Below are 15,242 nucleotides of genomic sequence, written 5' to 3' on the forward strand. Positions count from 1 at the left end.
GCCGCCGCCTGTCACTCTCCCCGCCGCCACATACCGCGCGCCTCTTGCTCGCCGGCGGGAGGGGCTACGGCATTGCGCCTGGCCGCCGCTTGCTCGCCGTCGACGCCCGTTCGCCACCGCCTACCCCTCTCCTGCCACCGAGCCCTCTCCCCATCGCCTAGAACTATCCCCGCCGCCGCCTATCGCGCACCTCCTGCTCGCCGGCGGGAGGGGTTGCGGCATTGCGCCTGGCCGATGACCCGCTCGCCGCCGCCTGCACCGCCCGGATGGCCGGATGGGTTTCAGCCGTTGTTATATTCGAGAGGATAGAAGAATATGTGGGTTAGATATTTTTCAGGGGTAAAAAGGTAAATCACAAAATCGAAAACTATTTTTTCTTTTATTTCTCTATTTCTTTACTGCTATAAACCCGGTCCCACAAACTTCCATCTAAACCAGGGGTAAACGCCTCTTTCGGTTCAAAAAAAAGTGAGGGTAAAAACGAAAACCCTAGAAAGTAGGGTAGAATCAATATTGGACACTAAAGTGGGGGCATAAACGAAATTGTCCCAAAATAATTTGATCTATGATAGAATATGATATATTCTAGAACAACAAACAAATTTTATCCAAATTCGTTGTTCTGAAATAGGTCGCATTATATTCTAGATTAAGTTATTTTGGGACGGAAGGAGTAGTCTAAAGTGAAAACATATGTCAATGTCTAGTTCAATGTGCAACTTGGGTAATTAATGGCCTCATCTTTTCGCTTAAGCTTATACTTATCAGCCAAAGTTTTGAATTTTCAACCTTAAATTTGGGGTTGATTTTAGGTTTTTTTTAATTGAAGTTTACTTTTCAGTCTTTGCTTTTAAATCACTAAGAACATGTATATAAAAGTTTTATTCGCAAATTATTTTTCGTTTGTAAATATGTCGTTTCGCTGAATAAGCGAAACGATGGGCCGTAAATCTAGTCTAAAGTGCAATTTATTTTAATTTTTTAGTGGTGTATTGCAATCTTCAAATATAGTTAATTCCCTACTGACCGAGAATCTTTTTGATAGGTGCTTTCGTTTCGGTCTGTTTTCAGTCCTACGAAATACCAAGATCCTTTCTCGATACCGTATCAAATTACTGTAGCAGGGTGTTTTAGGTGGTACTGGTAGGTGGTTGGCCTGACTTGTAAGTGCAAGAGTTGGCTCTGAATGCTGTCGATTGTGTTACTGTAAAGACTAACTCAAATTCATAGGACAGAGGTGAGATGTGGATGCTCAAATGTGCAAAGAAGAGCATGAATAATTCTGATGGAATCTCACAAGTTTTGGAATCTGCAATACGGGTTTAATCTACTCATGTTTTGAAAAAAAAAATGTGCACAACTTCATGGGTGCTAATACCAAGCAGGGTTTGGCGTCGTTTGAATCAAAGAAATGCAAACATTTCGCTGTCTCCAACTCGATCTGTATGCGCTGTCCTTAGCACGCACGTTGTTGTTCTTCCAATGTGCCCGGTCACTAAAAAACACAGAATATTGTAGAGTGTACTGTGTAGCTGTGAAGATCCAGTATGATCCCGTGACATACATAGTGCAATTGTTTAAAATTATTCTGATGATACTAACTGATAAACTTGACCTAGTAGGATACAGAGAGATCATGCATAGACTTGGTTAATGATGCTAGTGAGTAGTGACATGATAATTAAGCCGAGACATGTACACATGTATGCTAGTGTGATCGAAGTGTGCACTCAAGGCTAAGTAGAATACTGGAATCAACTAACCTATTGCTACCTCCTCCCTAGGATCGATGCAAACATGATATTATATATGCAAGTTGCCTTAGAAGTCAATATGTTACGGCGCCTTCGGATAATAATCATCTGTGATTGCAGCTTGATTGATAATTAGTAGGGTGGCATCAGAGCCATTTGATGTAGGCAATGGACGGCCCAGATCAAGCTAGCCAGCAAAGGAGTCAGTCCAGTCAAATAGTCAATCCAAGCTGAGGTGTAGGCTAGCAAGCATGGTTGAATGCGACGAGCTAGGTCAATCACCGTTGCTTCAAACAATCACAGGGCACCCGGAATCCGTTGACTCGCTCACAGTGGCAGTCAACACAGGAGAGAGAACGATTCAGTGTTTGCTAGTGCCTTGGCAACGCAGATGATTCGGACACAAATTTAATCTGAGATATAAATCCGAATTGTGATTTTGTGCACTTGTGCTTCTAATGTACATTTTTTTTCATATAGAAGTTATCATATTATCATATAAAAGTTCTGAAGTAAAAGTTTTGTTAAAAACGAGAATATTAGGTAATAACCTAATATCAAATAATTAGAAGGGGTGAGACTTCGAATCCATATCGTATAGCCCACCATCTTGTAAAGCTAGCCGGAAAACCCCTGGACGTTTCTTGGTGAAAGCTTAATGTACATAAACAACAATCCATACTTCGGTCGGTATAGAATTGAAGTGGCATTTGGAAAACACCCATCCATTTGTGATCTTCATTAGAAGAAAAGACAGTATTAAAAAAGTCCAACTCAATAATATACTTCCTCCGTTTCAAAATATTTGACACCGTTGACTTTTTAGCACATGTTTGACCGTTCGTCTTATTAAAAAAATTTATGAAATATGTTTGACCGTTCGTCTTATTAAAAAAATTTATGAAATATATAAAACTATACGTGTACATGAAAGTATATTTAACAATGAATCAAATGATATGAAAAGAATAAATAATTATTTAAATTTTTTGAATAAGACGAATGGTCAAACATGTACTAAAAAGTCAACGGTGTCAAACATTTTGAAACGGAGGGAATATATTTTTATCACTGCAACATGTATAGTAACAACAAATAAATTGGCACAAAGGATACTGGTGTGAACGTAGTAGACAAGTTTTTCTAACAAAAGTTATTTTTGTTTATTTCACCAAGCCGCCAACATGTATAGCCGTTGTATTGTACATGTGAAAATCTTCACTAAGCAAGCAGTCTAAGATGCGATGACCAAAGATGATCATTTCTATACACCTTGTCTACTTGTTACGCCGTCCTTAACAACACCAAATTGTCGCAAATCACGGTAGATTTTATTTAAAATCATTGTCTTCTACTATTTGTTACGAAAGTGCATGGTTGGCTCCCTCCCCGGCTACTCGGCCTCCAAGGTTGTAAATTAGAACATGGAAAGAGACGGCCATGGCAGTTTCATAACGAGAAGAGATACCCTTGTACTTTCTTATTGCTTAATTAATTCACACCCTTCACCTTAATTAATCATGCCACATGGTCTTAACTATAAGACTATCCATATGATCACAGTGCGCATCTGTGGTTTATTATTATCTCTCCCAAGGTGTCTCAGTTGGACTGGTTGAACCTTCCTAATCACATGTATCTTTGTTTATTAAGTACGTACCAATCACAACTATCTCAATTGATGCTTGCATAGCACTATCAGAAAGAAGCTATTAATTGTGTGGCATCAAAACCTGAAAATAGTTGACAACTAACCAACATGGCAACATGTAAGTACTGAAGCTGCCGTCTAATTAATTAATTTCCCTCGAGTGCTTGAGCATCATCAACTCATCTATGTCATGGTGCTACATCACGTTGACTAGCTAGCTATCCAAGAGATTGGCACTTTTACCACTTATCAAACTATCATAATCTCTTTCTTCTATATCTGATACTCCCCCCGTGCCATAATATAAAAAATTTTAAGGGGATGTGCACATCCCAGTATTATAAATTTGAACTGGGGTTCATCACATCCTTCCAAAATCTCTTATATTATAGAACGAAATAAGTATTATCTTGTTCTGATTTTTTTTCTATGACATATTCTGATTTTTATTTTGTTCTGTCCATGGTAAAGTATGGGCATTTTGCTATTTTTTTTTAAGTATCTCACCAGCTGTGAGACTGTTTCACACTGTCACTGACAAACCGGTCCCACCGTCTAGAAGAGCAGAAGCTCCAGCGGCAAACTGCCAGAACTGTAGAGATCAACAACAGCACGCCATATATGGTCAGCAGAGATCGCTTTCCATCGCCATTGTGGATGGTCGTCGGTACACTCCCAAGTCAAAGTCGCATCAACAATTAAAGAATTAATCACACCATCATCTCGACTGAAAAAAAAAAAGATGGACACTAATATTCTGCAACATACGCGGCCTCTATGATGCCGCATGGAGCCAACCGTTTACTATACAAACAAGCAGTCCCCTTTCATGAAAACTATAGCGATTGCGATTTGCAGAGAGACCATTTTCTCATCTATTTTCAAACACTCTTGCTTTCAAAATTTCGTTTTGGAACTTTTGATACCGTCCAACTCCCATTAGGCGTTGCGTTTGTATCTCATCATCCTTATCTGAGAAAAAGTAGTCACCGTGTCAGAGTGAAAAAAAAAAGACTAAATAAGCCAAAAAAAAACTTTCATTTTTTTTAACGGATCTTCACCTCACGCTAATACGGTTGGTTGCTACTGCATCACCATCTACAGATGTAAACCATCTTCATAGTGCATCCAAAATATCGAATATAGTTGAAAGGTTATCCATGTCAGAGTAAAACCAAACTTGAGGCAAACGAGTCAAAAAAGAATTTAAAATTTCGCGCACGTTTGGATCTCCACATAGCGCTAGCACCGTTTGGATGCATATCCAGAATTTCCGGAATGCATATCCAACATAGTGGGAGGTGGCTGGAGCCACATTTAAGCAGCTCAAGACAATATTTCCCCCTTTTTTTCCCGTTGAAAAAAGAAAAAAAAAACACTTTCCCCCCTCTTTTTTTCCCCTCCTCCGTGTTGCCAACTTGCCATCCACCCGTTGCTCGCCGCAGCCGCCCGCGCGCTCTATAAAAACGCGCGCGCGCGCCGCGCTCTCGCCACCGGACAAGCCAAGCGCGCGGCGCGTCCACACACATTTGCATAGCCACAGCCAAGAAGCGACGCGATGGTGACGGCGGAGTCGGGCGTCGCCGGCGGCGGCCGTGGCGCGGCGGCGCTGCTGCGGGAGGTGGCGACGGCGCGGTTCGCGCGGCAGGTGGTGCTGGGGCGGTGGTTCATGGTGTTCGCGTGCCTGCTGATCCTGTCGGCGTCGGGGGCGACGTACATCTTCGGGATCTACTCCAAGGTGCTCAAGTCGTCGCTGGGCTACGACCAGCGGACGCTGAACACGCTCTCCTTCTTCAAGGACCTCGGCGCCAACGTCGGCGTCATCTCCGGCCTCATCAACGAGGTGACGCCGCCGTGGGTGGTGCTCGCCATGGGCGCCGCCATGAACCTCGCGGGCTACCTCATGATCTACCTCGCCATCGACGGCCGCACGGCGCGGCCCCCCGTTTGGCTCATGTGCATCTACATCTGCGTCGGCGCCAACTCGCAGTCGTTCGCCAACACCGGCGCGCTCGTCACCTGCGTCAAGAACTTCCCGGAGAGCCGGGGCATCGTGCTCGGCTTGCTCAAGGGGTTCGTCGGCCTCAGCGGCGCCATCTTCACGCAGCTCTACGTCGCCATCTATGGCGACGACGCCAAGTCGCTGGTGCTGCTCATCGCGTGGCTCCCCGCCGCCATCTCCATCCTGTTCGTCCACACCGTCCGCATCATGCCGTACCTCCCCAGCCGCCGCCGCCGCGCCGACGGCGAGCTCGAGGCCTCCGCCGCCACCAGCAACGACGCCTTCTTCTGCTTCCTCTACATCTCCATCGCGCTCGCCACCTACCTGCTCACCATGATCGTGGTGCAGAACCAGACCAACTTCTCGCACACCGCCTACGTCGTGTCGGCCACCGCGCTCCTCCTCGTCCTCTTCCTCCCGCTCGTCGTCGTCATCAAGCAGGAGTACCAGATCAAGAAGGAGCTCGACGACTCCCTCCGCGAGCCCCCCACGGTGACCATCGAAAAGCCAGCCGCCGCCGCCATGCAAATGTCAGCGATCACCACCAAGCCCAAAACCGAGACACCGTCGTCGTCGTCTCCGGCGCCGGCGCCGCCGTCTTGCTGCCTCGGTTCTTGCCTGAAGCACATGTTCAACCCGCCGGCGCAGGGGGAGGACTACACCATCCTGCAGGCGCTGGTGAGCGTGGACATGCTGGTGCTGTTCCTCGCCACCATCTGCGGCGTCGGCGGCACGCTGACGGCGATCGACAACATGGGGCAGATCGGGCAGTCGCTGGGGTACCCGGCGAAGAGCATCAAGACGTTCATCTCGCTCATCAGCATCTGGAACTACGCGGGCCGCGTCACCTCGGGCTTCGCGTCGGAGATGTTCCTCGCCCGCTACAGGTTCCCGCGGCCGCTGATGCTCACGGCGGTGCTCCTCCTCGCCTGCGTCGGCCACCTCCTCATCGCGTTCGGCGTCGCGCAGTCTCTCTACGCCGCCTCCGTCATCATCGGCTTCTGCTTCGGGGCGCAGTGGCCGCTCCTCTTCGCCATCATCTCCGAGGTGTTCGGCCTCAAGTACTACTCCACGCTCTACAACTTCGGCTCCGTGGCGAGCCCCGTCGGCGCCTACGTCCTCAACGTCCGCGTCGCCGGCTACCTCTACGACGTCGAGGCGGCCAGGCAGCACGGCGGCTCGCTCGCCGGCGGCGACAAGACCTGCCTCGGCGTGCAGTGCTTCAGGAAGGCCTTCCTCATCATCACCGCCGCCACCGTCGCCGGCGCGCTCATCTCCCTCGTGCTCGTCTGGAGGACAAGGAACTTCTACAAGGGGGACATCTACGCCAAGTTCCGCGAGAACACCGCCACCGACGAAGCTACCACCAACGGTAACTCCGCCGATACAGCGGCGGAGAAAAGGTCAACTTTAGTCAATGACGAGGACAGTAAAAAGGGGTAGTAATGTAGTTTACTGATACAAAGATTACTACACCAAAAGACAAGAGCTTGTTACTTCTTATTAGCAGAAAAGTCAAAAAATGGTAGGCTTGCTGCTAATATAAGTTTCCAGATATCTGTAAAAAATTTTGGGGCTAGAAAGAAAGAATCTACTACTAGTGGAGTAAACAAGATTAGGCAGCAGCTCTGTGCTTGTACCCATTACAAGCAACAGTAAGCTGCAAGCTAGAGTAAAATACTGTCACTGTAAGAAGTTGGGTGATTAACTGATGAAACATTGGCTTCTGCCTCTGCTCAAGATGGGCTTAATTATGCTGTAATTAATTACCTTGGCAAAGGCCGGTTTGACCATTAAAATGGATGAGACGGATGAAGCGATGGATGAATGCCGCCCACAGCCTGGGCTAGTGACGGTGATGTCTAAACATGAGGTGGAGCTTTTTTTGGCTGCTGCTGAATCACTCCATCATATGCAAACGTTTGTTTCTTTGCATCATGCATAAGCTTTGAATTTTGATGAGAACCAGGAGAGAGATGCTCACGGCATATTAGCATCACTTGTTGTTTCTTTGCGTTTCAATTCTTGGCTTGATCCCCATATCTACGGCGTATATGACGTGCAGTTCTTACCATCTGAAAACTGAAAGCTATGTTAACTTAACCCCATTGGATCCCGAGAAAATTATAATATTGGGACTGCAAACATGGGGACACTCCGAGTGGATGACAATTGGACCCATCTGTGTCTATGAAATGTGGGTCCAGTGTCATTATAGTAAAGGTTAATGTTTGCAGTGTTATAATTGCAAATCCCCCGAATCGGATCCAGAGGGAAAATATTGCAGTTCAGAAGAGTACAGAATGACAGCATTGACTGATTGACACTAGAAATACATAGATTTGGTCATTTAGGAGTTCACAAGAGTACAGAAAACGGTCATATATATGCTTCAAATTTTATAAACCTCCTGGCTCCTGATTCTCATACCATATGCTAAACTTCATATAATGCTGTCTCTCGTCCAAATTTGATTTTGCAAACTATAGGGTAGATGATTGCAGAAAACCACTCCATCAAGGTTCAGTTACTTCAAATTTACTAGCCCTATTAGCTAAAGAAAACCTGAAACAAAAACATACTACTCCAATTTAAGCATGTTCGAGAAGCCCAAGAATAAGCCTATTTTGCCTCCGTCTCCTCTTGTCCCTGGTCGAATCACATCACTCAAGTCCTCAACCACAACTTCAATAACAGGTGAATTTGACTTCTTTAGTGGTTTTGGAAGCGGTTTCTGTTGACGTGGTAAGTTAACTTGGTTAAAATGTGCTGACGTGGTAGACTAGTCATCAAAGTAATTAAAAATATAAGTGGGTCCCACATGTAAGTGATAAGGATAAAAATAAAAATAAGGTGTGAGCCACTTGTCAACCCCACTTCTCTCTCTCGGCGAAATGCAGCACCCAAAATTACGGCCCATATAGATGGGTCGGTTTGTGTCTTCCCAAATAAGCCCACATACAGGCCCTGTATACCTGGATGGGCCTACATTGAAGCCCATCTAAACGAGGCATCGGGCCGGAATCTTACCGGTTTTGGGCCCTTATGAATATTGGCGTGTCGCGACGCCCCACGACTCATTGGCGGCTTCCCTCCCATCGCCGACATGCCTAGGAAGGAGCGCGACAGCGAGAGCAGCCGCCGCCGCCGCCGCCGGTCGCCGTCCGACTCGGAGGAAGCCTCCGACTCCAGCGGCTCGCCGCGGCGGAGCCGGAGCCGGAGCCGCCGCAAGAGCCGCCGGAGGGACACCCCTTCGTCCAGCGACGCGAGCGATTCCCAGGCGTCGGACTCCGGGTCGGACTCCGGCGGCCGGGTCCGGAGGAGGAGCGGAAGCCGGAGGAAGGGGGAGGTCACCGAGGAGCAGATCGTGGAGTACATGGCTAAGAAGGCGCAGAAGAAGGTATTGGGGCGGTGGAGGTTCGGGTTTTCCGTTTGGTTGGCTCCATTGTTGCGGCTAGGGTTTTGATTTCTAACTAACTTGTTGATGGTGGTGGTGGCTGTGCAGGCAGAGAAGGTAGCGAAGAAGATGAAGGCGAATGCTGTGTCGGGGTACTCCAATGACTCGAACCCCTTTGGCGATCCCAACCTGACCGAGAAGTACGCGAATTCGTCCCCCTCTCCTGCCACATTATTCGTTCCATTAGTGGTGTTGCTTAGCTAAGTAGAAATTTGGGCTGAAATTTGTTTGAACTGTGTCACGGATGACATAAACAGGAGGCCAAAAGTTACACTTCCCTTGTTTGTTTGATGCCCTAAAATTGTGTGCAGATTGATGATTACTGTCATTTATTTACATTAGTAAGGCTTGAGCTTACTTATTGATCACTTCATTTTGACACCTACAGCCACCAAGGATACATATATCTTGTATAGCAAAAAAAAGAAAATGCTCTTGGTTACTTGTGCGGCCCAATAAAAAAAAACTCTAAATGTGGTTTGTCTAAGCCAACTGGTAATTGTATTTGGGGAAGACGTCAAGTTGGTTCGTTAGATATAGGTAGTATTTATCAGTTGCAACATTAACACAGCTAACAACTTACAAGTAAAATCGAGGCTATAATGTTTGTCTAACTAGGTAGTGTACTGGACAAATGTATGAAGGATTGAATTGATAGCTTAGTGAACTACTGATTGAGATCATCTGACTACGGTAGATGTCTTCTGACTTGTTTATTCATTTGTTGCACTCTCTAGAATGAGTTATGAACATTTATGAGAAATCTTTCTCTCAACTGTGAGAAATCTCGTAGAGCATTATTTTGCATACTGTTATCAGTAGACAGTTTTGCAGTCAAGATTTCTAATGTTTAACAATGTTATCATGTGATATGACCATATGGAAATGTTGTTGGCTGCACTTCAGATCCTAATTTTATCCCTACTTGTTGCATTTGCACTGATTGCTTACTTTGACTGTTCAAAAGTAATACTCTCAACCTTGTATTGGTGCAGATTTGTTTGGCGAAAGAAGATTGAGCGTGATGTATCTCAAGGGCAAAAGGTGGACATTTCTGTTAAAGGTGAAAAGAAGAAACAGAGAGAAAGAATGGTACTTCTTTTTTCCTTTTATTATCCTGAACTTCAAATCTTATGATAGGAGTACCACTGGCATGCTTTCTGAACTTGGAGATGACTCTTCATTGAAATTAACAAAAATAAAGGACTCAAAGGACATTTACTCAATACTACTTGCTTTCATTTTAGGATAATAAAACAATATTATCTCGTGTTACCTTGCCAGATTATAATTATATTGTTATCATCTTATGCAAGTGTCCAAATACATAATAACACGTTGGGGTGAGAATACCTATAGTTTCACCCGAAACAATAGTGAGAAACAACAGATTATGTACTAAACATTAGCATCAGTGCCCAAATGCCTTGCCCCAAAGAACTACAGCCTAAAATGTGGATGCATGTAAATTTACACATGAGTAGAGATTATATGGATCTGTTTCTTGCAAGAATGCCATTGGCTGGTTCTTTGCAGAAGCAGTTTTATATTTGATGTTATCTTTCAAGATAGAGTAATATGTCACTAGCCTGCAACTTTACTATTTTATTCTTAATATAGGCTGAAATAGAGAAGGTTAAGAAAAGAAGGGAGGAAAGAGCGATCGAAAAGGCACAGCATGAGGAGGAAATGGTCTGTATATATCTCTCTGGTTACCATTAATTTTCTCTTTGTTTCAAGTAACACTTTTTTGTGGAACTAAATGTCTATAATTGTATTTCTTAGGCATTGTTAGCCAGAGAAAGAGCACGCGCTGAGTTTCAGGATTGGGAGAAGAAAGAGGAAGAGGTTCATATTTTACAACATGGCAAATATCATTTGGTCTCATGCTGAATTAAGCCGGACTTCTTTTATGTAACAATTTTTGTCTTCTATTGCAGTTTCATTTTGATCAAAGCAAAGTTAGATCTGAGATCAGGTTACGCGAGGGGCGCACAAAACCTATTGATGTTCTCCTGAAGAATCTCAATTTCTCAGAAGAATTTGATGTTGAGTTAAACGAGCCCTACTTGGTATTCAAGGTAAATTGAACTTCTCTTACCCACTTGATTATAGTTAACCAAAGAGCCGCTATATGGATGCACCTATCGAGAAGTTACTTTGTATGTATCTGGTTCTCACATATGATGTTCACTCAATCATTAGCTGATGTTGGTGCCAGGCTTTCTTTCATACTATCAAACAAATGCAATAAATTTCAGATATACATCATTAACATTCTGGATTCTCTTCTGAAAGAATGGCTCCCTATAACCAACTGTTTATCCTTCTATAATCTCCAGCTTCATCCGCCTTAAGCGTTACCCTTTTAGAACGTGCAGGAATACTGTGTCCTTGTGTATTCAAAGTAAAAGGTTCAATGTTTCAATATATCCTAAGATACCTTACATCTTAGAAATAGCCTTAAACATTCTAACGATTCATCATTAACTACATTCTAATTAGAGAGGTGGAAACATGTATCTCTCAATGGGTTTGAAATTTAATCACTCCATCTGTTCTTACTTTACAACTAGCCCAGATCTGAAAGAGTTCCCTTTTCCTTTTAACACTTAAACATATGTGATGTGCTAAATGCAGGGATTAACGGTGAAGGAAATGGAAGAGCTGCGCGATGACATTAAGATGCATCTTGATCTGGACAGGGAAAGCCAAATAAATGTCAAATACTGGGAGGTGTGTCTTTGTCTCAACATTCATTATAATATTACCCTTTACTTGAATAATCATATGAATTCATATGACTGATGTGTATGTTGCATAATGTATATTCCTGTTGATTGAGGTTAGTACCAAATGGCATATAGTCCAAAACAGTAATGCTAAATTTTTGAGATTTTGATAATTATGTTTTGTTGGATCGATCTTTGGCAAAAATATTGTGCCGTAGTATGTCAGAACATATTTTTTAGCTTAGCTTGTTGTATATATGGTTTGCCTATAGGCCGTAGGTTTTCACAAAAAAAAAACTAAATCAAGTTATTCCTAATATGACAGTAGGAACTAATAATTTCTGTGATTTCATGTTGCTCTCTTGATCTAATTAGCAAGGATGCTCAGGGCTGTTGACCAATTGTCCACTCTTTATTTCAAATTCATCAGGCACTCATGGTGGTATGTGACTGGGAGCTAGGTGAGGCTCGGAAAAGAGATGCCTTGGATCGGGCTAGGGTGCGTGGTGAGGAACCACCTCCTGATGTTCTTGCGGAAGAGAGGGGCTTACATGCAAGTATTGAGGGTGATGTAAAGGATCTTTTGGAGGGTAAGACTTCCACAGAACTAGAAGAGATGCAAAGTCAAATTGAGTCCCAAATGCGCTCTGGAACAGCAAAAGTTGTTGAATACTGGGAGGCCATTCTGAAACGCCTTCATATTTACAAAGCAAAGGTATGCCATGCTTGCAGACACTAAAAGACACTCTTCTTTTCTTCTTGTAGCAAATGTGATTCCATCCATATCACACTATCTTGGTTGTTTCATTTGCATTACACAAATAAAATGTGTTCTGGTATCTTGATTTGACCTTAGTTCTTGCATCATAATCAGATCCTGGTTTGGATTCTTATATGAACTTGTGAAACTGCTTTGCCTAACTTTCTGAATTTGCAGTTTATGTGGTTGCCCGGTTTAAATAGTGTATAATAGGTGAAAGCTTACCTTTTTCTGCATTGCAGGCTTGCCTGAGGGAAATCCATGCTTCGATCTTACGGAAGCATCTACATCGTCTGGAGCATCCTGATTCCATTGAGCAGGATAAGGAATCTGAGGATGAAATCGATGCTAAAGAGAAGGATGCAACACATATTGACGATGATGATGATGATGATGAAGGTTTAGTTTTATTTCTGTATTTCCGGTCACTCAAATACTCCCTTCCATGCTGTAACTCTAGCGACTATGAGTTCTTATACCTACTTTATGTGTAGATGATAAGCGATATTCGCCTGAACCTATAGCGGAGCAAACAGAGAGTCATTTGGATGAAGAAGACGGATCCTTTTCTCCTGAGCTAATGCATGGCAATGAAGATGAAGATGCAATTGATCCTGAGGAGGACAAGGCAGAACTGGTAGTGTCCTCACTCCTGCTACACTTAGCTTTTAATACTACCTCCGTTTCAGGTTATAAGACTTTCTAGTATTGTCCACATTCATATAGATGTTAATGAATCTGGGCACACATATATGTCTAGATTCATCAATATATATATAAATGTGGGCAATGCTAGAAAGTCTTATAATATGAAACGGAGGAAGTAAATGCTAAGAAAATAGTGGTAGTTTTTATGTAGTGAAGTGAACTGCAATTGTTTTACAAATTGGCAGACTTACTATTTATTAGACACTATATTGTGCAAAAAGATGAACAAGCCAGTACAATTGTTTAGGTATCATATAGATCTTTTCTTAAGGCACCAACTGGATTCCCATTGACCCATTCATGTTTACCCTGAGAAAGGCCTTTTAGTTTCATCGTGTACCATAGTACACTTACGGTCATTTGTCAGTGTAAGGTGTTATTATTGGCTTATATATTGGAGTTTACATACATGAAATTTTTATCTCAATTCAGGATTACATCATTAGGTACATTCGTGAGTTGATTGCAGATTTTAAATGTTGGCAATTCATAGAATATTCCTATGCACTTTGAATTAATGTCCAGGATCGAAAACGTGAAGCTGTAGTTATGGAGCATCAAAAGAAAGTTCAGCAGGCCATCGCAGTGAAGACAAGAGTACCCGATGAGATGGAGATGAAAGCAATGAAAGCAATGGGAGCTATGGAGGAAGGAGATGCTGTGTTTGGTTCAGGAGCTGAAGTGAACCTTGATTCACAGGTAACATGAATTTTTTTTATATCTAGAGAAACAGCAATGCTATCACTGTACCACCTTGCCTTCTAAACAGAACAGTATCTGATACCCATATTGCAATATTCTGTGTTGTAAAAACTTTGTGGTTGGAATGCTTTTACCAGAGTCCAGCTCTAACTCTGCATACTTTGGCAAGTTTTTAGCCCCTACAGAGCTCATAACCACCCATGTCTGGTAAAAGGTGGTCCTGTTGAATCATGAACCTTATGCAGGATAGCTTTACACTAATTTGTTCATTGAACAACCCTCTACAACATGGTCTGTCACAAAGACCTTCACTCCACTTGTTATTTCCTCATTTAACCCCAAGATCATTTGATCTGGATTGTGCACATAATATTAGCCCAAAGCAATATTGTGGAGGCTGGCTTGCTTTTACATGCTAGAAGATTTATTTAACAACTTAAGTGCATTGATCTGCTTCCAGTGAACTTGAATGCAAGCTGACTTTGTTTCTGATGAAAATATGCCTGTTTAATGTGCTCACAGGTATATTGGTGGCACGACAAGTATCGACCAAGAAAACCGAAGTACTTCAATCGGGTGCATACTGGATATGAGTGGAACAAATACAACCAGACTCACTATGACCACGACAACCCCCCACCGAAAATCGTCCAGGGCTACAAGTTCAATATATTTTACCCTGACCTGGTGGATAAATCAAAGGCGCCAACATACACGATAGAGAAAGACGGGAGCACCGGTGAGACATGCCTCATAAGATTCCATGCGGGCCCTCCATATGAGGATATAGTAAGCCTCTATTCCCATATCTTCAAATTTAATCCTGTAGAGTTTCATGGGCACTTCACTTAATTACTCTGTTTTCTTCACCAGGCTTTCCGTATTGTCAACAAGGAGTGGGAATACTCACATAAGAAGGGCTTCAAGTGCACATTCGAACGTGGGATTCTCCACCTCTATTTCAACTTCAAGCGCTACCGCTACAGGCGATAAAATGCCACGCAAGGAAGACGTTTTGATCTCCATTGTGCTGTTAGAAGTTGGTCTTGCTTTTCTTACCTGAGAGCCCTATGCAAATAGGTTTGCTCGGATACCAACTCTGGAGTCGACTACACATGCTCATCCGAGATCATATGTACTAAGTGAGAACAGGGTAGCATACTAGCATCCCGTACTTATGCTGATTAGGCTCTTTGTTAGCGGTTTGAAAATAGCAACGAAGTCTCCTGTGTACATTGTAACTTCCTTGTTTCTGCTTTGGAAATTGAGTTCAGATGTCAAAAATCAACACATCTTTTTGGTGGCAATCAAACTAATAGTGCGTATATCATTAAACTTCTTGTTTCTGGAACTAGCGAAAGTGTGGAGTACTTAGCTCAACATCAGAAGGCATGACCAATTGACTTATAGCTAAAAATGTAATAGCTGTTTTTTTTTTGTTTTTTTTGTTTTGCTCCTACACAACTTTGTGCTATT

The 15,242-nt window shown here is 43.3% G+C and overlaps 2 protein-coding genes across 2 annotated transcripts; both read left to right on the forward strand.

Moving 5' to 3' along the window:
• The first annotated feature begins 4,879 nt into the window (after positions 1–4,879).
• Positions 4,880–7,399, forward strand: LOC127765314 (uncharacterized). Its single transcript, XM_052290185.1, has one exon. It carries the CDS (start codon positions 4,964–4,966, stop codon positions 6,848–6,850), a length of 1,887 nt encoding a protein of 628 aa, XP_052146145.1. The 5' UTR covers positions 4,880–4,963; the 3' UTR covers positions 6,851–7,399.
• A 1,101-nt stretch (positions 7,400–8,500) lies between these two features.
• LOC127766682 (cactin) lies at positions 8,501–15,054 on the forward strand. Its single transcript, XM_052291799.1, has 13 exons — positions 8,501–8,807; positions 8,913–9,004; positions 9,860–9,956; positions 10,485–10,556; positions 10,650–10,712; positions 10,805–10,945; positions 11,505–11,600; positions 12,027–12,311; positions 12,599–12,755; positions 12,851–12,993; positions 13,590–13,763; positions 14,289–14,555; positions 14,640–15,054. Exons 1-13 carry the CDS (start codon positions 8,514–8,516, stop codon positions 14,757–14,759), a joined length of 2,001 nt encoding a protein of 666 aa, XP_052147759.1. The 5' UTR covers positions 8,501–8,513; the 3' UTR covers positions 14,760–15,054.
• Positions 15,055–15,242: the final 188 nt, after the last annotated feature.

This window comes from Oryza glaberrima, chromosome 3 (genome assembly GCF_000147395.1).
Source record: "Oryza glaberrima chromosome 3, OglaRS2, whole genome shotgun sequence".
Lineage (NCBI taxonomy): Eukaryota > Viridiplantae > Streptophyta > Magnoliopsida > Poales > Poaceae > Oryza > Oryza glaberrima.

Bases quoted from the DNA above. Each gene is read 5' to 3' on its own strand.
- LOC127765314 (XM_052290185.1), top strand. From the start codon at position 4,964: ATGGTGACGGCGGAGTCGGGCGTCGCCGGCGGCGGCCGTGGCGCGGCG.
- LOC127766682 (XM_052291799.1), top strand. From the start codon at position 8,514: ATGCCTAGGAAGGAGCGCGACAGCGAGAGCAGCCGCCGCCGCCGCCGC. The intron at 10,557-10,649 runs GTCTGTATATAT...TGTATTTCTTAG, and splicing joins CACAGCATGAGGAGGAAATG to GCATTGTTAGCCAGAGAAAG. The intron at 12,994-13,589 runs GTAGTGTCCTCA...ATTAATGTCCAG, and splicing joins AGGAGGACAAGGCAGAACTG to GATCGAAAACGTGAAGCTGT.